The sequence below is a fragment of the Chiloscyllium plagiosum genome, chromosome 3 (genome assembly GCF_004010195.1).
Source record: "Chiloscyllium plagiosum isolate BGI_BamShark_2017 chromosome 3, ASM401019v2, whole genome shotgun sequence".
Classification (NCBI taxonomy): domain Eukaryota; kingdom Metazoa; phylum Chordata; class Chondrichthyes; order Orectolobiformes; family Hemiscylliidae; genus Chiloscyllium; species Chiloscyllium plagiosum.
Genome location: NC_057712.1, coordinates 22737023 through 22758576, shown reverse-complemented (window position 1 = coordinate 22758576; position 21554 = coordinate 22737023). Strand labels below are relative to the sequence as shown.

General features: G+C 40.9%; 1 protein-coding gene across 1 annotated transcript in view; it reads right to left on the bottom strand.

The window, feature by feature from the left end:
* The window catches only part of eipr1 (EARP complex and GARP complex interacting protein 1), a 76428-nt gene that overhangs the window by 5948 nt on the left and 48926 nt on the right, over positions 1–21554 (bottom strand). Inside the window, exon 8 of the mRNA XM_043687434.1 lies at positions 15465–15632. Within this exon, the coding sequence (XP_043543369.1) occupies positions 15465–15632 (168 nt within the window). The remainder of the gene's footprint in view (positions 1–15464; positions 15633–21554) is intronic.

Genomic DNA, 21554 nt, shown 5'->3' with positions numbered 1-21554 from the left:
AAGTTAGAACAAGAGAAGTCAAGAAAGACAACAGTACCAATGGAGCAGAAAATTCAAAAAGGGATCATGCCGTAAGGTTGAATGAAATAGGGATTGATAGCAAGGGTGAGGGCAGTACCAAATCAAAAATATTATATATGAATGCATGAAGCATTAGAAATAAGATGGATGAGCTTAAGGCTCATTTGGAAATTGGCAGTTACAATATTGTGGGGATAACGAGACGTGGCTTCAAGTGGACAGGGCCTGGGAAATAAATATTCAAAGCTATACGTGCTATCATAAGAACACTGACTGGCAGAGGGGGTGGGGTGGCCCAGTTGGTAAGGAATGACATTCAGTCCCTTGCGCGGGGGGACCTAGAATCAAGGGATGTAGAGTCAGTATGGATAGAGCTGAGAAATTCTAAGGGTAGAATGATCCTCATGGGAGTTATCTACAGGCCCCCAAACAGTAGTCTGGATGTAGGGTGTAAGTTGAATAAGGAGTTGAAATTGGCCTGTCGCAAAGATATTACTACAGTTGTTATGGGGGATTTCAACATGCAGGTAGACTGGGAGAATCAGGATGGTATTGGACCCCAAGAAAGGGAGTTTGTGGAGTGCCTCTGAGATGGATTCTGAGAACAGCTGGTGCTGCAGCCTACAAGGGAGAAGGCAATTCTGGATCTGGTGTTGTGCAACAAACCGGATTTGATCAGGGACTTTGAAGTGAAGGAGCCATTAGGAGGTAGTGACCATAATACAATAAGCTTTAATCTGCAATTTGAAGATCCTAAGAGGAGGCAGGGGTGGCCGTGGCTGACGAGGGAAGTTAAGAAACATATAAAGTCAAAAGAGAAAAAGTATAACATAGCAAAGATGAGTGGGAAAACGGAGGACTGGGAAGCTTTTAAAGAACAACAGAGGATAACTAAGAAGGAAATATGCAGAGAAAAAAATGAGGTACAAAGGTAAACTGGCCAAAAATATAAAGGAGGATAGTAAAAGCTTTTTTAGGTATGTGAAAGGAAAAAAAATGGTTAAGACTAAAATTGGGCCCTTGAAGACTGAAACGGGTGAATATATTAGGGGGATCAAAGAAATGGCAGAGAGTTGAATTGGTACTTCAGATCTGTGTTCACTGGGGAAGGCACAAGCAATCTCCCAGAGGTAATAGTGGCTGAAGGACCTGAACTGAAGGGAATTTATATTTGCCAGGAAATGGTGTTGGAGAGACTGTTAGGTCTGAAGGTTGATAAGTCCCCAGGGCCTGATGGTCTGCATCCCAGGGTACTGAAGGAGGTGGCTCTAGAAATCGTGAATGCGTTGGTGATCATTTTCCAATGTTCTATAGATTCAGGATCAGTTCCTGCGGATTGGAGGGTAGCTAATATTGTCCCACCTTTTAAGAAAGGAGGGAGAGAGAAAGCAGGGAATTATAGACCAGTTAGTCTGACCTCAGTGGTGGGAAAGATGCTGGAGTCTATTATAAAGGATGAAATTATGACTCATTTGGATAGCAGTAACAGGATAGGTCAGAGTCAGCATGGATTTATGAAGGGGAAATCATGCTTGACTAATCTTCTGGAATTTTTTGAGGATGTAATTCTGAAGATGAACAAGGGAGATCCAGTGGATGTAGTGTACCTGGACTTTAAGAAAGCCTTTGATAAAGTCCCACATAGGAGATTAGTGAGCAAAATTAGGGCGCATGGTATTGGGGGCAAAATACTGACTTGGATTGAAATTGGTTGGCTGACAGGAAACAAAGAGTAGTGATAAACGGCTCCCTTTCGGAATGGCAGGCGGTGACCAGTGGGGTACCGCAGGGATCAGTGCTGGGATCGCAGCTTTTTACAATATACATTAATGATATAGACGATGGTATTAAAAGTAATATTAGCAAATTTGCTGATGATACAAAGCTGGATGGCAGGGTGAAATGTGAGGAGGATGTTAGGAGATTACAGGGTGACCTGGACAGGTTAGGTGAGTGGACAGATGCATGGCAGATGCAGTTTAATGTGGATAAATGTATGGTTATCCACTTTGGTGGCAAGAACAGGAAATCAGATGGAGTCAAGTTAGGTAATGGGGCAGTACAACGAGATCTAGGTGTTCTTGTACATCAGTCAATGAAAGCAAGCATGCAGGTACTGCAGGCAGTGAAGAAAGCTAATAGCATTCTGGCCTTCATAACAAGACAAATTGAGTATAGAAGCAAAGAGGTTCTTCTGCAGCTGTACAGGGCCCTGGTGAGACCGCACCTGGAATATTGTGTGCAGTTTTGGTCTCCAAATTTGAGGAAAGACATTCTGGTTATTGAGGGAGTGCAGTGTAGGTTCATGAGGTCAATTCCCAGAATGGCAGGACTATCTTACGCTGAAAGATTGGAGCGACTGGGCTTGTATACCCTTGAGTTTAGAAGGCTGAGAGGGAATCTGATTGAGACGTATAAGATTATTAAAGGATTGGACACTCTGGAGGCAGGAAGCATGTTTCCGCTGATGGATGAGTCCCGAACCAGGAGACACAGTTTAAAAATAAGAGGTAGGCCATTTAGAACAGAGTTGAGGAGAAACTTCTTCACCCAGAGAGTGGTGGCTGTGTGGAATGCTCTGCCCCAGAAGTCAGTGGAGGCCAAGTCTCTGGATACTTTCAAGAAAGAGTTGGATAGAGCTCTTAAGTATAGTGGAATCAAGGGTTATGGGGATAAGGCAGGAACAGGATACTGATGGAGGATGAGGAGAAAGTGAGGTCTGCAGATGCTGGAGATCAGAGCTGAAAATGTGTTCCTGGAGAAGCGCAGCAGGTCAGGCAGCATCCAGGGAACAGGAGAATCGACGTTTCGGGCATAAGCCCTTCTTCAGGAAACTGATGGAGGATGATCAGCCATGATCATAATGAATAGTGGTGCTGGCTCGAAGGGCAAAATGGCCTACTCCTGTACCTATTGTCTATTGCCCTCTTCTCCACCTTCCAAGCTCCTATTAGTGTCCTGTAAAAAGCTATTCATTGATTTCTAGTTTTATAGCAAAATAACTACTAGTCTCACTTCTTTTCAGACAAATCAAACCTAAAGTGCTATCTTACTTTCCTGTAAGGGCACTATTCTATGCTGTTTTCTGTGGACAGTAACAGCCAGCATTCTCAGTGACTCTTCAATGTCTTTGACTACCTCAGAGTATTTTATTCACAAGGTTTTCACTTCAGAATAAAGAACTGGGGCCAGTTAATTTAAGTTTTTCTCTTATATATGGATATTTTACAAAGTAAAGAACAAAATGACTGTACAACTACGTTAATACGATGTCTAGAATCATAGAGATGTACAGCATGGAAACAGACCCTTCAGTCCAACTCGTCCATGCCGACCAGATATCCCAACCCAATCTAGTCCCACCTGTCAGCACCCGGCTCATATCCCTCCAAATCCTTCCTATTCATATGGCCATCCAAATGCCTCTTAAATGTTGCAATTGTACCAGCCTCCACCACTTCCTCTGGCAGCTCATTCCATACACGTACCACCCTCTGCATGAAAAAGTTGCCCCTTACGTCTTTTTTATATCTTTTCCCTCTCACCCTAAACCTATGCCCTCTAGTACTGGACTCCTCCACCCCCGGGAAAAAAGACTTTATCTATTTATTGTATCTATGCCTCATGACTTTATAAACCTCATAAGGTCAGCCCTCAGCCTTCGATGCTCCAGGGAAAACATCCCTAGCCTATTCAACTCTACAAACATAACTCTGGTATTTCAGAAACAAAATCAAGGCAGATTCAGTCAAAGACACATTAGATACAAAAGAATTCTTCCCCTTTTATGCCGGTGAGTACTTCAGCATTGGTTCTGAATCATAAGGGTAAGTTTCAAGTTTCAATCCAGAAACTGACTGCTTAACACATGGCGACATTTCAGTGCAGTACTGACTCAGTGCCATAATAACTTTCAGATCAGATATTATACCAAGGCCGGGACTACCTGCTTAGGCAGCTGCCACTATTGAAAAGTTGCCGTTGTGTTCTGATCAATAATTATCCCTCAATCAACATAAAACACATTATCTAGTCATTCCCACATAAGAGATTAGCATATAAAGTTAAAGCACATGGGGTTGTGGGTAGTGTATGATATAGGTAGAGAATTGGATGGCAGACAGAAAACCAAAATGAAGAATAAATGGCTCATTTTCCAGTTGGCAACCAGTGACTAGTTGAGTACCGCAGGAATCAATGCTTGGGCACAGACAGTCACAATAAATATTGATTTACATGATTGAACGAAATATAATACCTCCAATTCTGCAAGCTGTGAACTGCGAGAAAGATGCAGAGATGCTTCAGTGTGATTTAGACAAATTGAGTAAGTGGGCAAATGCATGACAGTTGAACAATAATAAGGATAAATGTGAGATATTTCACTGTGATCACAAAAACAGGAAGACAGATTATTGTCTGAATGGCAAGAGATTTGGAAAATCGGGAGGTGTTACGAGACCTGGGTGTCCTTGTACACCAGTCACTGAAAGAATGCATCAAGTGCAGCAGGCATTGAAGAAGGAAAATGATACATTGGCCTTCATCACGAGAGGATTCGAGTACAGAAGCAGGGGTATCTTGCTGCAATTGTGGAGGGCCTTGGTGAAACAACATCCAGAGTATTGTGCACTTTTGGTCTCCTTATCAGAGGAAAGATACTCTGCGATGGAGGGAGTGCAGAGTTGATTTCTGGGATGGCAGTAATGATGTTATGGAGGAGAAATTAAGTCAGTTAGGATTGTATTCACCGGAGTTTAGAAGAATGAGACAGAATCTCAGAAACCTATCAAATTCTAAAAGGACCAGACAGAGTAAACATTTATTCTTCATTTTGGTTTTCTGTCTGCCATCCAATTCTCTACCTATATCAGTACACTACCCACAACCCCAGGTGCTTTAACTTTATATGCTAATCTCTAATGTGGGAATGACTAGATAATGTCCTGATGACCAGAGAATCCAGGACCCACAGTTACAGATTTACAGAGTAGTCCATTCAAACTGAGATGCGTAGAAATTTCTTCACCCAGAGAATAATGAGCCTGTGGAATTCCCATCCACAGAAAGTGGCTTAAAATAAAGCAGAATATTTTTCAAGAAGTGCTGAGATATAGTTCTTAGAGTTAAAAGATTGGGGAACTGGGAACTGAGTTTGATGATCAGTCATGATCATTTTGAATGGTCGCGCAGGCTTGAAAGGCCAAATGGCCTGCTCCTATTTTCTACATTTCTATGTTTTCCTTTGTTGCTGAAATGAAATAGCTAAACCTTGCTGACAACGCTGAACACGCTTTCAGTGTATGGGTTCTGGGACACTCCACGAACATATAAGAGGTTACTTAAATAGAAGTTATTTTTACCTTTTTGGTGTTTAGTTACAGTTCATAAAGTACTTTTTAATGTTCTAAACTATCTGTCAAGTAATACTTTCAAGTTGTGATACAGAAAGCAGCTTCAAATAATTAGAAACAAAATACCAATACTGGAAATACATTTTAGTAACAATGTTAAACACAATTCACTAGTTTCATGTCTTCTAGATGATTCAGACACTATTTAATAGAAATCAATGCAAAATACAAAACAAGTCACATTTTACGATGAATTCATGCATTTCTATCAGAGACCAAAATGTATTGTAGTTAATTTAATTATTATTGTTAAATGTTAAACGGTTCAGTAAAACTTTGGTTGAGGTTGTCTCCTTTAAAGATGTCATTCAGCAGTAATCACAGATGTCATCCTCAATGATCAGCAGAATTGAACTAATTACTATTAGCAAAGGAATTTTATTTACAATTTTTGTATCTTTAATTAAATTTTCTCAATTATATTATGTCCTTCAGGTAAAGAAATCTGTCATCCTTACCTGGTCTGGCCTACATGTGATTCTAGACCTGTGGTTGATTCTTTATCACCCTCTGGGCAATTAGGGATGGCAATAAATATAGGTTGAGCCAGTGGTGGCCACATCCCATGAATGAATAAAATCATACTCATTTAATAGTAATTAAATATACTTAGGTTGAACCATCAAGAATTGGTTCATAAAAACTTAAAACTGTTAACTCACCAGATATGGTGAGACCTTTTATCTTCTAAGCATATGAAAATCAATGAACATCTAATACAGAAGACATTTCTGACCCAATAAACTAAAACTTTTTGAGAGTTGGACAAAACTAACTTTGTGATATTGGATATGATTGCTGCCACCAAATATTCGGTTGTCTCAAATGTTTTCTGGTCATCCCATCAGCGTAATACCATATACATTAGTTGCTAACAGAAGCAAAATGGGCTTCTTGAGATTAATCCTTATGCTGAATTCGCTTGTTCAGATGTTACTTTGTTTGGAATATCATGAGTACAACTGATTTGTTCAGTGGTGGAAATTTTTCCAGAAGATATTTACAATTTTGTGCTAAGTACTCATATCCATTAAGAACTGGATTGATACAATCTCAACTCATTTAACATTGTTCTGATAGAACCAGATAGAAGCAGTCATATTGAAGTTCAACACAACAACAGAGAATAGTATTCAATTCACTGAAGGCGTTTATATAATCATGAGGGGAATGAATAGGACGAATAGTCAATGTCTTGTCCGCAGTGAAGTTGAGTCCAGAACTAGAGGACATAGGTTTAAGGTGGGAGGGGAAGGATTTAAAAGGGACCTAAAGATGACTTTTTCCACACAGAGGGTGCTGTGTATGGAATGACCTGCCAGAGGAAGTGATGGAGGCAGGTACAATTACAACATTTAAACGGCTTTGGCTGGGTATATGAATAGGAAGGGTTAAGAAGGGTATGGGTCAAATGCTGGCAAATGGGAATAGATTAAGTTGGGACATCTGGTCGGCATGGTCGAGTTGGATGAAAGGGTCTGTTTCTGTGTAGTACTATAGCCATGAATTTAAAAAGGAGGTCCTTAAGGGTAGTAATACCTGGATCACTCCCACTGCGATGTGCTAGTGAGGGTAGGAATAGGAGAATAGATCAGATGAATGTATGGCTAAAAGCTGGTGTATGGTAGAAGGATTCACTTTTTTGGATCATTGGGATCTCTTCTGGTGTAGAAGTGACCTGTACAAGAAGAATGGATTGCACCTGAATTGGAAGAGGACTTAATGGTAAGGTCCTAGGATGTGTTGCTGAACAAAGAGACCTTGGAGTGCACGTTCATAGCTCCTTGAAAGTGGAGTCGCAGGTAGATAGGATAGTGAAGAAGGCGTTTGGTATGCTTTACTTTATTGGTCAGAGTATTGAGTACAGGAGTTGGGAGGTCATGCTGCGGCTGTACAGGATATTGGTTAGGCCACTGTTGGAATATTGCTTGCAATTCTGGTCTCCTTCCTATCGGAAAGATGTTGTGAAACTTGAAAGGGTTCAGAAAGATTTACAAGCATGTTGCCTGAGTTGGAGGATTTGAGCTAAAGAGAAAGGCTGAACAGGCTGGGGCTGTTTTCCCCGGAGTGTCAGAGGCTGAAGGGTGACCTTATAGAGGTTTAAAAAATTATGAGGGGCATGGATAGGATAAATAGGCAAAGTCTTTTCCCTGGGGTGGGGGAGTCCAGAACTAGAGGACCAAGGTTTAGGGTGAGAACGGAAAGATATAATAGAGACTTAAGGGGCAACTTTTTCACGCAGATGGTGGTACATGTATGGAATGAGCTGCCAGAGGAAATGGAGGCTGTACAATTGCAACATTTAAGAGGCATCTGGATGGGTATATGAATAGGAAGGGTTTGGAGAGATATGGGCCGGGTGCTGGCAGATGGGACAAGATTGGATTGGGATAACTGGTCGGCATGGACGGGTTGGACCAAAGGGTGTGTTCCTGTGCTGTACATCTCTATGACTCGAAGCGAGTCAAACAGTCAGGGCAAGCAGGAACAAAGCAGAACCGATAAATTAAACTGCAGTTATTTCAATGCAAGAAGCCTAACAGCGAAGGCAGATAAACTCATGGCATGGTTAGGAACACAGGACTGGGATATTATAGCAATTACAGAAACATAGCTCAGGGATGGACAGGACTAGCAGGTTAATGTTCCAGGATACAAATGCTGCAGAAAGGACAGAAAGGAAGGCAAGAGAGGAGAGGCAGTGGTGTTTCGGATTCAGGATAGCATTGCAGTTGTACTGAGGGAGGATATTCCTGGAAATACATCCAGGGAAGTTATTTGGGTGGAACTGAGAAATAAGAAAAGAATGATCACCTTATTGGGATTGTATTATAGATCCCCTAATAGCCGGTGGGAAATTGAGAAACAAATTTGTAAGGAGATTTCAGTTATCTGCAAGAATAATAGGGTGGTTATGGTAAGAGATTTTAACTTTGCAAACATGGATTGGGACTGCCATAGAGTTAAGGGTTTAGATTACATTACATTACATTCCCTACAGTGTGGAAACAGGCCCTTCGGCCCAACAAGTCCACACCAATCCTCCGAAGAGCAACCCACCCAGACCCATTCCCCTACATTCACCCCTGACTAATGCACCTAACACTATGGGCAATTTAGCATGGCCAATTCACCTAACCTGCACATCTTTGGATTGTGGGAGGAAACCGGAGCACCCGGAGGAAACCCATGCAGACATGGGGAGAATGTGCAAACTCCACACAGGCAGTTGCCCAAGGCGGGAAATGAACCCGGATCCCTGGCGCTGTGAGGCAGCAGTGCTAACTACTGAGCCACGAGGAATTTCTAAAGAGGGTATAAGAAAGTTTTCTGAGTCAGTATGTGGATGTACCTACTAGAGAAGGTGCAAAACTTGACCTACACTTGTGAAATAAGGCAGGGCAGATAATTGAGGTGTCAGTGGGGGAGCACTTTGGGACCAGTTACCGCAACTCTATCAGTTTTAAAATAGTGATAGAAAAGGACAGACCAAATCTAACAGTTGAAGTTCTAAATTGGAGGAAGGCTAATTTTGACTTTCAAAAGAACGTTCAAAAACTGATTGGGTGCAGATGATCACAGGTAAAGGGACGGCTAGAAAATGGGAAGCCTTCAGAAATGAGATACCGAGAATCCAGAGACAGTATATTCCTGTTAGGGTGAAAAGAAAAGCTGGTAGGTGTAGGAAATGCTGGATGACTAAAGAAATTAAGAGTTTGGTTAAGAAAAAGAAGAAAGCTTATGTCAGGTATATTCAGGATAGATCAAGTGAATCCTTAGAAGAGTAGAAAGGCAGTAGGAGTATACTTAAGAGAGAAATCATTGGGCCAAAAGGGGACATGAGATAGGTTTGGCAAATAGAATTAAGGAGAATCCAAAGGATTTTTACAAATATATTAAGGACAAGAGGGTAACTAGGGAGAGAATAGGGCTTCTCAAAGATCAGCAAGGCGGCCTCTGTGTGGAGCCGCAGAAAATGGGAGAGATACTAAACGATTATTTTTCATCAATATTTACTGTGGAAAAGGACATGGAAGATATAGAATGTGGGGAAATAGATGGTGACATCTTGAAAGATGTACATATTACAGAGGAGGAAGTGATTCCTGTCTTGAAATGCAAAAAGGTGGATAAATTCCCAGGACCTGAATAGGTGTACCCTAGTGCACTGTGGGAAGCTAGGGAAGTGATTGCTGGGCCCCTTGCTGAGATGTTTGTATCATCGATAGTCACAGGTGAGGTGCTGGAAGACAGGAGGTTGGCTAAAGTAGTGCCACTATTTAAGAAAGGTGGTAAGGACAAGCCAGGGAACTATAGACCACTGAGCCTGACGTCAGTGGTGGGCAAGTTGTTGGAGGGAATCCTAAGGGACAGGATTTACACATATTTCGAAAGATAAGGACTGATTATGGATAGTCAGCATGGCTTTGTGCATGAGAAATCATGTCTCACGAACTTGATTGAGCTTTTTGAAAAAGTAACAAAGAGGATTGATGAGGGCAGAGTGGTGGACGTGATCTATATGGACTTCAGTAAGGCGTTCGACAAGGTTCCCCATGGGAGACTGGTTATCAAGGTTAGATCTCATGGAATACAGGGAGAACTAGCCATTTGGATACAGAACTGGCTCAAAGGTAGAAGACAGAGGGTGGTGGTGGAGGGTTGTTTTTCAGATTGGAGGACTGTGGCCAGTGGAGTGCCACAAGAATTGATGCTGGTCCACTGCTTTTTGTCATTTATATAAATGATTTGGATATGAACATAGGAGGTATAGTTAGTAAGTTTGCAGATGACACCAAAATTGGAGATGTCGTGGACAGCGAAGAAGGTTACCTCAGATTACAATGGAATATTGATCAGACACAGCAATGGGCTGAGGAGTGGCAGATGGAGTTTAATTTAGATAAATGTGAAAAGCTGCATTTTGGAAAAGCAAATCTTAGCAGGACTTAGACACTTAATGGTAAGGTCCTAGGGAGTGTTGCTGAACAAAGAGATCTTGGAGTGCATCGGAGGCTGAGGGGTGACCTTATAGAGGTTTATGAAATCATAAGGGGCATGGATAGCATACTTAGTCAAAGTCTTTTCCCTGGGGTGGGGTAGAGGGCATAGGTCGAGGGTGAGAGGGGAAAGGTATAAAAGGGACCGAAGGGGCAACTTTTTAATGCCAGGATGGGACCATTCGCCACAACAGATTTGCCACCAACTCTTAGCCACTGCCCTTTGACAGCCGAGGACACTTAGCCACCACCTATTGGCTACTGAAGATGATTCCGCAAATAAGCAGATTCGCCAACGACGATTAGTCACTGCCCTATGCTTTGTTTCCCCATGATATGTGGTCGGTCTATGAGACAACAATAAAAGATGAAAATCACACAAATCATCACGCTGAAGCCGCTCATTGGAAAATTGCTTTTGAACTCGGAGCTCACCACCCAACCATATGGAAATTTATTGGAACGTTAATGAAAGTGCAAAAGGGGCGAGATTTATATATGGAACAGCTGATAGCAGATTAGCCACCACAAATAAAGCTAAACAAAATCGAGAATCAGATGATAGAATAACAAATATTGTTCTTGAATACGGTGAAAGAGATTGTTTGGAATATCTTAGAGGAACAGCTTATAACTATCAAATGAACTAAAAAATTTCATTGTTTAATATTAATGTGAGATTTTACTGCCATTATAAAAATTTTTAAAATATATTTCCTTTTTCTGGTTAAAGTTTCTAACTCATTTTTATATATAAACCAATAAAATGATATTTATTTTACCTCGTTTTTATCAATATGTAGTATGTAGTTGTATAAGTAAAAGGGACTGAGAAGTATGAAAGAACAGGCGGGAGGGAAAACAATCAGTACATATATATATTTCCGGTGGCGAATAGTCTCCAGAGGTCAAACGACCCCAGTGGAGAAACGCTGGTGGAGAACTGGCAGTGGCTAATCATCATCAGCGAATCTGCCGTGGTGAATCGTCACCAACCCTTTCATGCAGAGTGGTGTGTGTATGGAATGAGCTTCCAGAGGAAATGGTCGAAGCTAGTACAATTGCAACATTTAAAAGACATCTGGATGGATAAATGAATAGAAAGGGTTTAGAGGGATATGGACCAAGTACTGGCGAATGGGACTAGATTAGATTGGGATATCTGGTTGGCATGGACGAGTTGGACCGTAAGGTTTGTTTCCATGCTGTACATCTCTATGACTCTATGAATCTTAAGTCCTGCTCATCTAATCATAAATATGTAAATCTGATGCAGTTTTGCAATTTTCACAAGGACAATAATTATTCTATTAACTTTACAAACTGAAATTGAAGTAAGTGTTATTATATTTTTGGAGTTTGTTCACTGGGAGTAATTTATGTTGTTCCACTCCTCACATAGGGCCTCCTGACCAAAATAGTGCTGTCATGACTATGGAACTATACTATTATATATTTTCTACAGAAAGCTAATCTGTCTTAAAAATGGACACAGAATCCTGCAAAGTGGCTTCCAGGAGTCACATGACTGTCTTTGTTGATTCACTTCAGCCAGAAAGGCAGGCAGGCTAATGTGTTAAATTTGTTATTTCAGCATCAACTGCGAAGTATGACATTTCGAATTTGATTAATCCTTGGAAACACAATAGGTTCTTTTGAAAGTGCATTAATGCAAAGCTTTGAGAAAAAATATCAGAGATTAGAAGGACGTCAGAGAAAACCAGCACCGATCTAGGAAGGAAAGTCAAAGTTACATCGTAGCCATTTTAAGATTGATCTGTTTACGTCAGGCTATGAGACACCATTTTAATCAGAATCCATCAGTGAGAACTCTCAAAGCGACATTTCTCAGCTAAAGGAAAACAAAAGAGGGATTTCAGTATCTACTACAATTCTGCTTCAAAGAATCCAGGCAATTTGCCAAAACCATATGACTTGAGGAACAAAAACACTTCTCACTCTTGGATATTCTTGCTCTACCTACTGATGTGTTTATAAAATTATAAGACTAACTAGTTGCATACTTGTCTTCATTGTGATTATCTTCATAGTCATTTAAATCATCATTATCATCTACCAGATAGCCAAAGGGCTCTTATGAAATGGAAACCATGGCAAGGATAACTCTCCTGCCACTACTGGCACTCAACACCAATTGATCACATGAATGATTACATCAGATACTCCAAATCCTATGTACAGGTACAAGCTGCCTCAAACTATTCAACTACAGTAATCCTCAGAGTGGCTGAATTATGACATCAAGTTTTCAACCCATTCAACTCATATTTAAGAAAGTAATGATAGCAGACAAATCTTACTTTTATCTTTATAAATATCATGTATCTGTATCTATTTTTAATCTTTGTGTTTTAGCTAATAACTCTTTGTGAACAATTTTGGACCCCATATCTCAGGACTTATACACTTTATGGTAAAGTCCGAGGGAGTGTTGCTGAACAAAGAGACCTTGGAGTGCACGTTCATAGATCCTTGAAAGTGGAGTCGCAGGTAGATAGGATAGTGAAAAAGGCGTTTGGTATGCTTTTCTTTATTGGTTAGACTATTGAGTACAGGAGTCGGGAAGTCATGTTGCGGCTGTACAGGACATTGGTTAGGCCACTGTTGGAATATTGCTTGCATTTCTGGTCTCCTTCCTATCAGAAAGATGTTGTGAAACTTGAAAGGGTTCAGAAAAGATTTACAAGGATGTTGCCAGGGTTGGAGGATTTGAGCTATCGGGAGAGGCTGAATAGTCTGGGATTGTTTTCCCAGAGGCTGAGGGTGTGCTTATAGAGGTTTACAAAATTATGAGGGGTATGGATAGGGTAAATAGGTAAAGTCTTTTCCCTGGGGTCAGGGAGTCCAGAACGAGAGGGCCTATGTTTAGGGTGAGAGGGGAAAGATATAAAAGGGACCTAAGGAGCAACCTTTTCACACAGAGGGTGGTATGTGTATGGAATGATCTGCCAGAGGAAGTGGTGGAGGCTGGTACAATTGCAACATTTAAGAGGCATTTGGATGGGTACATGAATAGGAAGGGTTTGGAGGGATATGGGGCGGGTGCTGGCAGGTGGGACTAGATTGGGTTGGGATATCTGGTTGGCATGGACAGGTTGGACGAAGGGTCTGTTTCCATGCTGTACATCTCTATGACTCTATGAAAGATACTTTGGTCCTGGAGCAGGTCCAGAGGAGGTTCATGAGAATGATCCCGGGATTGAAAGGCTTAATATATGAGGAAAATTTGAGGACTCTGGCACGATACTCGATGGAGTTTAGAAGGATGAGGGGGGATCTGATTGAAACTTTCAGAATACTTAATCACCCGGACAGAGTCGATTTTGGGAAGATGTTTTCTTTGGCAAGAGACATGAGGACCCGAGGGCACAACCTTAGAATAAAAGGAAGACCTTTTAGCATGGAGATAAGGAGAAACTTCTTTAGCCAGAGAGTGGTGAAACTGTGGAATTCATTGCCACAGAAGGCTGTGGAGGCCAGGTCATTGAGTATATTTAAAAGAGAGATAGATAAGTACTTGATTGCCAAGAGGATCAAAGGTATGGGGAGAAAGTGGGAAAATGATGTTGGAAAACTTTATCAACCATGACTGAATGGCGGAACGGTCTCAAGGGGCCAAATGGCCTAATTTCTGCTCCTATGTCTATGGTCTCTCTTTTTTAAAGCTTACTAATTTTCAGCAATACTTGTGGAATTAATTAATCTTTACCTTGTTTAAGACTAAAACATTGTAGATGATTATTTCTGAATTGGAATACTCAAAAAAGTTAAAATAGACCTTTGCAATGTTATCAATTAATAGTTCACAGGCCAGTTGGTGGACAAGCCTGGGGTGATTTTGATAAGTGGTGACACAGCCATAAGATTATTTCTTCAATTTTCCAATTCAAACTTGCCACTAGTTGGGCTGTGCATTGAGGGTAGAGTCTATTAAAGTCATTAATTGTTTCTAAAACTACATTCTCCCCAAGCTCTTATAGAAATGCATAGCAATTGAAACAAAAAAAACTGGCATGCCATTTAGATCTAGTAATATATTCCTCTGATTTCAATGCTGAAGTGACGGACTTTATAACATGTTTTCCAAAAAGCAGTGAACCCAAAATTTTTAAACCAAATGTTGGATATTTGAAGCCAGGTGCTATAATTTCAAATGATATTTTTAATAATTCTTTCACAGGGCAGAGTGTCACTATCTAGGTCATAATGTGGAGGTGCAAGAGTTGAACTGGGGTGGACAAAGTTAAAAATCACACAACACTAGGTTATAGTCCAACAGGTTTATTTGGAGATACAAGCTTTCGGAACACAAGGAACATTACCTGACAAAGGAGCAGTGCTCTGAAAGCCTGTACTTACAAATAAACCTGTTGGACTATAACACTACTTAGGTTAACATTAGTCATGATTTGGAGATGCCAGTGTTGGACTGGGGTGTACAAAGTTAAAAATCACACAACACCAGGTTATAGTCCAACAGGTTTAATTGGAAGCACACTAGCTTTCGGAGCGCCGCTCCTTCATCTGATGAAGGAGCGGGGCTCCAAAAGTGAGTGTGCTTCCAATTAAACCTGTTGGACTATAACCTGGTGTTGTGTGATTTTTAACTAGGTCAACATTAATTAACCTTTCCTTATTACCCTCTAGAGGGTGACGGTGAGCTGCAGTCTTGAAGTACTGCAGTACATGTGGTTTGAGTACAACCACAACGCTGCTGTAAACAGTGGAACAAAAACTGTGCTAATACTGATCTTGTTCTTTATAAATCTGTTAGCATTGATTACCCAACCTTGGATGCCTTGAATCCAGTAATAGTCAACATGCATTATGAAATTGGGAAAGGAGAAATATTTCCTCTGGGTTTCCAGTCCTGTCCCAAGGCCACTAGGTTAGCATGTAGTATTAGATATTGACATGAAACAATCTATTAACAGTACTACACAGAGTTTGTCATATTTGTATATGTTGATGTGTTTGTAAAATTATAAGACAGTGACTGGTTACATACTTGTCTTCATTGTGATTGTCTTCATGGTCACTTAAGTCATCATCATCCACCAGATGGCCAAAGGGCTCTGATGAAATGGAAACCATGTTGGAAAGGATGACTCTGCTGTCACTGCTGGCAGTCAACACCAATTGATCGTGTGAATGGTTATATCGGACACTCCATACCCTGCATACAAATATAACATTCAATCCACATGTACAAATTAAACAAAGTGCTGCCACTGATAAACAAAGAGATAGTTCCAAAGCCGTCTAGGTCCTAGTTTGTACTGTTCCCTCACAACAAATCAATCATTATTTTGATCAAAGTCAGTTACTATAGCATGAAATTATTTTGTGGCTGGCATGCCTGAAAAGACTTTCTCCAGACTGGGCTGAATGTCTTATTAACATCATTCCTGTGAGCTGGCGATGCCAAGCGGGAAGCTCATTAGTTTGGCGCATTACATAATCGACTGGCCCAGGCTCCGAGCTAGCTTACAGGCTCTGGGAAGCTGAGTCAGGCAGCAGCCAAGCTGACAGCATCTGCAGGGACTGTTGTAGGTCAAGGGAAGCAGTCCAGCTCACTGGTACCTATACCGAAGCAAGTTGAAAAAAAAATTTCCTTTATTGTAATCACTAGCTGACTTGCTGTTAAATTTACAACTGGGGCACGTAAAAAAGACTCTCTGAAAGAGCCAGCTTCCAATTTGGAACTTAGCACACTCTGAATTAGGGATGCAATTTTAAATTTATCAAACTATTAATCATTTAATACCTAGCAGGCTCATCTTTTCTCCTGATATCTTTCTATATCAGAAAATGTTATGCGTATTTGTAAGCAATAGTTTTATATTGTTGCTTATTTGTCCACTGTAACCTTACAAATCCTGCAAGAACTTGCAAGGCAGCAATTTAAAAAGAAAAATATTTCTGCTCATACTTTGCATTATTAATTATAATTTATTTTTCAGTGCCAGAAGATCTCCTATTTCATCATTCATCTGTCACTGGGAACCCGTATGTAGTTTCTAATGTTTTTCTAAGTCCTATTCCAACCTAAACGTTACAACCATTTGCCCATTACTCAAAAGCAGCAAGTTTATTGAAGTAATATATCAAATAACAGGCACAGTGAGGATATATATCCCCTCAGGTGGAAATACAAAGTACTAATAGAACTGTAATTATATCTTAAGCAACTGACTTTGTTCTTCTACCCTTTACCAATTGATTCCCATTCTCAATTATCTCCTTCCAGTTGTTTACACAATTATATACAAATGGTTGATTTGTTATGGCACAAGAACGTAACCAAAGAACATGGCCAAAGCCAAGGCCTAAAGTCTTCGACTAACTGATTCTCTTTCTGTTGTACCTTTCCTAAATCCACCTTTCTTACTTTCTTCTATGCCACTTCACTCCATTAATCTTTCCTTGTGCCTTTATCTGTAATATACTACTTCTCCTGCCGTTTAGGTGAGATATATGTTTTAATTGGCAGGGAAGAATACCACAAATGCTTGCAGCTTGCACCTGAGGTGATGCAATAAGAGAAAATGGGGGCTTCAACACACTCCTTTTCATCCTTTCCTCCAAATACTCATGCTTCCACCCTTATTCCCCTGAAGTGCTGTTTCCATGCACCTTCCAGTGACGTTCCTATTATGGCCTTTTGTGCTTTCTCTTCAAAAGTACCCACTCTATCATCTATCTTGCTTACAGCCAACTGTTTCTCCAACATCATCCTTAACTGTCTATCCACAAATCCCCCTACCAAGGATGGCTGCCGAAAGTTACCCTCCACCCTAAATCAGTGTTTAAATACTCCCTACACTTCTTTCCATTTGCTTCCTTAGAATGAAGTAAAAATCTCCATATGCCTTTCTGTGTCTTTGTCTCCCTCTTAATTGTTAACAATTAGTTCTGCCTGAATCGTACATGATTAATATGTACATTTCTGTCAACAAAACATTGCTTCGGCTTCTTTTGGAATTCTGCGTGCAATTCTGGTCTCCTTCCTATAAAAAGGATGTTGGGAAACTTGAAAGGGTTCAGAAAAGATTTACAAGGATGTTGCCAGGTTTGGAGGGTTTGAACTACAGGGAGAAGATCAATAGGCTGGGGCTGTTTTCCCTGGAGCGTCAGAGGCTCAGGGGTGACCTTCTATAGGTTTATAAAATCATGAGGGGCATGAAGAGGATGAATCGACAAGGTCATGTCCCCAGGACGGGCAGGTCTAGAACTGGAGGGCTTAGGTTTAAGATGAGAGGGAAAAGATTTAAAAGGGACCTACAGGGCAACGTTTTCACACAGAGTGTGGTGTGTATGGAATGAGTTGCCAGAGGAAGTGGTGGATGCTGGTACAATTACAATATTTAAAAGGCATCTGGATTGGTATATGAATAGGAAGGGCTTAGAAGGAAAGGGCCAAATGCTGGCAAAAATGGGACCAGATTAATTTAGGATATTGGTAAGCATAGATGAATTGGACTGAAGGGTCCGTTTCTATGGTGTACAGCTCCATAACTCTTGGAAAATTACTTGTCTCAACATTCAACTGAGTTTGTTTGAGTTGAATATCTTCCACTGTTAAAGAAAGGCAGATTTGCCATCTCTGAAAAAAAGAATAGATAATTCAACCAGTGGAGTCGCAGGTAGATGGGATAGTGAAGAAGGCGTTTGGTATGCTTTCTTTTATTGGTCAGACTACTGAGTACAGGAGTTGAGACGTCATGTTACGGCTGTACAGGACATTGGCTAAGCCACTGTTGGAATATTGCTTGCAATTCTGGTCTCCTTCCTATCTGAAAGATGTTGTGAAACTTGAAAGGGTTCAGAAAAGATTTACAAGCATGTTGCCAGGGTTGGAGGATTTGAGCTATGGGGAGAGGCTGAACAGGCTGGGGCTGTTTTCGCTGGAGCTTAGGAGGCTGAGGGGTGACCTAATAGAGGTTTACAAAGTTATGAGCGACATGGATAGGATAAATAGACAAAGTCTTTTCCCTGGGGTCGGGGAGTCCAGAACCAGAGGGCATAGGTTTAGGGTGAGAGGGGAAAGATATAAAAGGGACCTACAGGGCACCTTTTTCACGCAGAGGGTGGTACGTGTGTGGAATGAGCTGCCAGAGGAAGTGGTGGAGACTGGTACAATTGCAACATTTAAAAGGCATTTGGATGGGTATATGAATAGGAAGGGTTTGGAGGGATATGGACCGGGTGCTGGCAGGTGGGACTAGATTGGGTTGGGATATCTGGTCGGCATGGACGGGTTGGACCGAAGGGTCTGTTTCCATGCTGTACATCTCGATGACTCTATGACATTACTATTGTTTTTTGGTGTACCCTTCAAGAGCTGTGTTTAAAAGATGCAAATGGAAAGAGGCTTTTTTTTCTCATTTCCACATTGGAAATATGTAAAGGTGATTTGTTACACAAATTTTAATTTGGATGCATGTCTTGGAGGTCAGGCAGCATCCAAGGAGCAGGAGAATCGACATTTCGGGAATAAGCCCTTCTTCAGGATTCCTGCAGTATTCCTTCAGGATGCTGCCTGATCTGCTGTGCTTTTCCAGCAACACATTTTTCAGCTCTGATCTCCAGCATCTGCAGTCCTCACTTTCTCCTGTATGTCTTGGAGCCCAGCACTGACACTAAAACGTTTAGGCATATTTTGTTGTTGGTTAAAACTTAGTTTGCTGGATTTGTTGAGACTCTGATCTAAAATGGGAATATAAGCCTTAGTTATATCACTGTTTGTCCAATGGTGTACCAAACCATCAGTTAGTAGGTGTTCAGCGACCTGTGGCACTGTTATTATTTTGGGTTCAAATGTACAATACGAGCAAAGCAAAATTGTGTATCCAGCTATTTAGACAGTCACATGAACACAAAATTGTAAGTTAAAAGCTAAGTACTGCAGATGCTATAGATTTGAAACAAAAGCAAAGTGCTGAACAAACTCATCAGGTCTGTCAGCATCTGTGGAGAAAGAAACAGTTAACATTTTGAACTTTTGTTTCAAAAATGTGTCACATTCGATTTGAAGAGTCATTTGTTTGTGGAAAGAAAAATGGAACTAAGTTGTGTCGATTTTCTTCATGACTAAAATGGATTTTGTTCCTAGTGTATTGAAATACACAGCCTGAGTGTATTCTGATTTGTGCTAATTTTGTGATAGATCAGCAACAATGAACTCAGCATCTCAGCTAACAGCACAATAGTGAGCCTGGGTTTTCTTTTATAATTACAATCTTGTAACTTTTTATGGAATGCAAGTACAAATGTGTCCTCATTTTAACATATTAGATGATGATATTAGATAATGTGGTGTGACTAGAGCGTGTAAGTTAATTCAGTACCTTTACAGCCATGCAAAAACTATTATATGAACAATCTGACTATATCGTTGAAACATTATGGGTTAAACAAACCTAAACTTTTTTTTAAAATTATGTAATGCATAAAAAATATACATTGTAACATGCACTACAGGGTGACTCCATCATCTAATACTCTCCTCAGAGATTACATTTGTAGAGAGGGATTCATGGGGCTGCAGCTCATCATTTTCTATCTATTAATTCCCGAGATGCAATCAATGCAAGCATCGATCCCTGCAGGGAGCACTAGCTTGTACAATTCCTCCACATATATATATCATTTGATATAGTTTGAGCTTGATATAATATCAAGCCCACATTAATAAAAAGTTGAAAGAACTTTTTGGGAGACTACTCAACACATAATATTTTAAATTTTCATTTGGATATACATTAAAATTCACCAGCACTTTATCATCGAAATATTTTATGTACTAAAATAGTAAACTGAAGTTGCTAATATTTCTGTACCTGTTTTAAGATTGAAGTTGCAGTATGTTTTGCTTATCGTCAGCTGGCAGGCCAGGAAGAACTAGGCCAGCTCTCAACCATAACACTTCGAGCAACCTCAACTGTCCCTTAATATTATTTACATATGGTGGACAGGTTGCTGATTTCAGTGCCTGCCTACCCTGCCTATAATGTTGGTGAGTTCGAAGATGTGAGGGAACATGCTGGGCTGGGCCAGAAAGACAGCCAATAATATCATATAAAATTCAGCTTAATGATTCTTCTTCGGCATGACAAGTAGTTGAGGGTGTATGTTGGGGAGGGCGAGGTGGTTGGGTGATACATTGAAGGTGTTATCCTTGATAGCAAAAGGGAAAACAAAGCATAATTATTTCACTGAAACTAATTGGGAATGACATTAATTGCACTTTGGACTGACTTCTAATAACACTGGGAGAAACTGAGGACTGCAGATGCTTGAGACCAGAGCTGAAAAAGGTGGTGCTGGAAAAACACAGCAGGCCAGACAGCATCCGAGGAGTAGGAGAATCGACGTTTCGGGCGTAAGCCCTTCTTCAGGAACAATAGTAATGTCATAGAGTCATCGAGATGTACAGCATGGAAACAGACCCTTCGGTCCAACCCGTCCATGCCGACCAGATATCCCAACCCAATCTAGTCCCACTTGCCAGCACCCGACCCATATCTCTCCAAACCCTTCCTATTCATATACCCATCCAAATGCCTTTTAAATGTTGCAATTGTACCAGCCTCCACCACTTCCTCTGGCAGCTCATTCCACACACGTACCACCCTCTGCGTGAAAAAGACGCCCTGTAGGTCCCTTTTATATCTTTCCCCTCTCACGCTAAACCTTTGCCATCTAGTTCTGGACTCCCCGACCCCAGGGAAAAGACTTTGTCTATTTATCCTATGCATATCCCTCATAACTTTGTAAACCTCTATTAGGTCACCCCTCTGCCTCCTACGCTCCAGCGAAAACAGCCCCAGCCTGTTCAGCCTCTCCCTATAGCTCAAATCCACCAACCCTAGCAACATGCTTGCAAATCTTTTCTGAACCCTTTCAAGTTTCACAACATCTTTCCGATAGGAAGGAGACCAGAATTACACGCAATATTCCAACAGTGACCTAACCAATGTCCTGTACAGCTGCAACATGACCTCCCAACTCCTGTATTTAATAATCTGACCAATAAAAGAAAGCATACCAAACGCCTTCTTCACTATCCTATCTACCTGCGACTCCACTTTCAAGG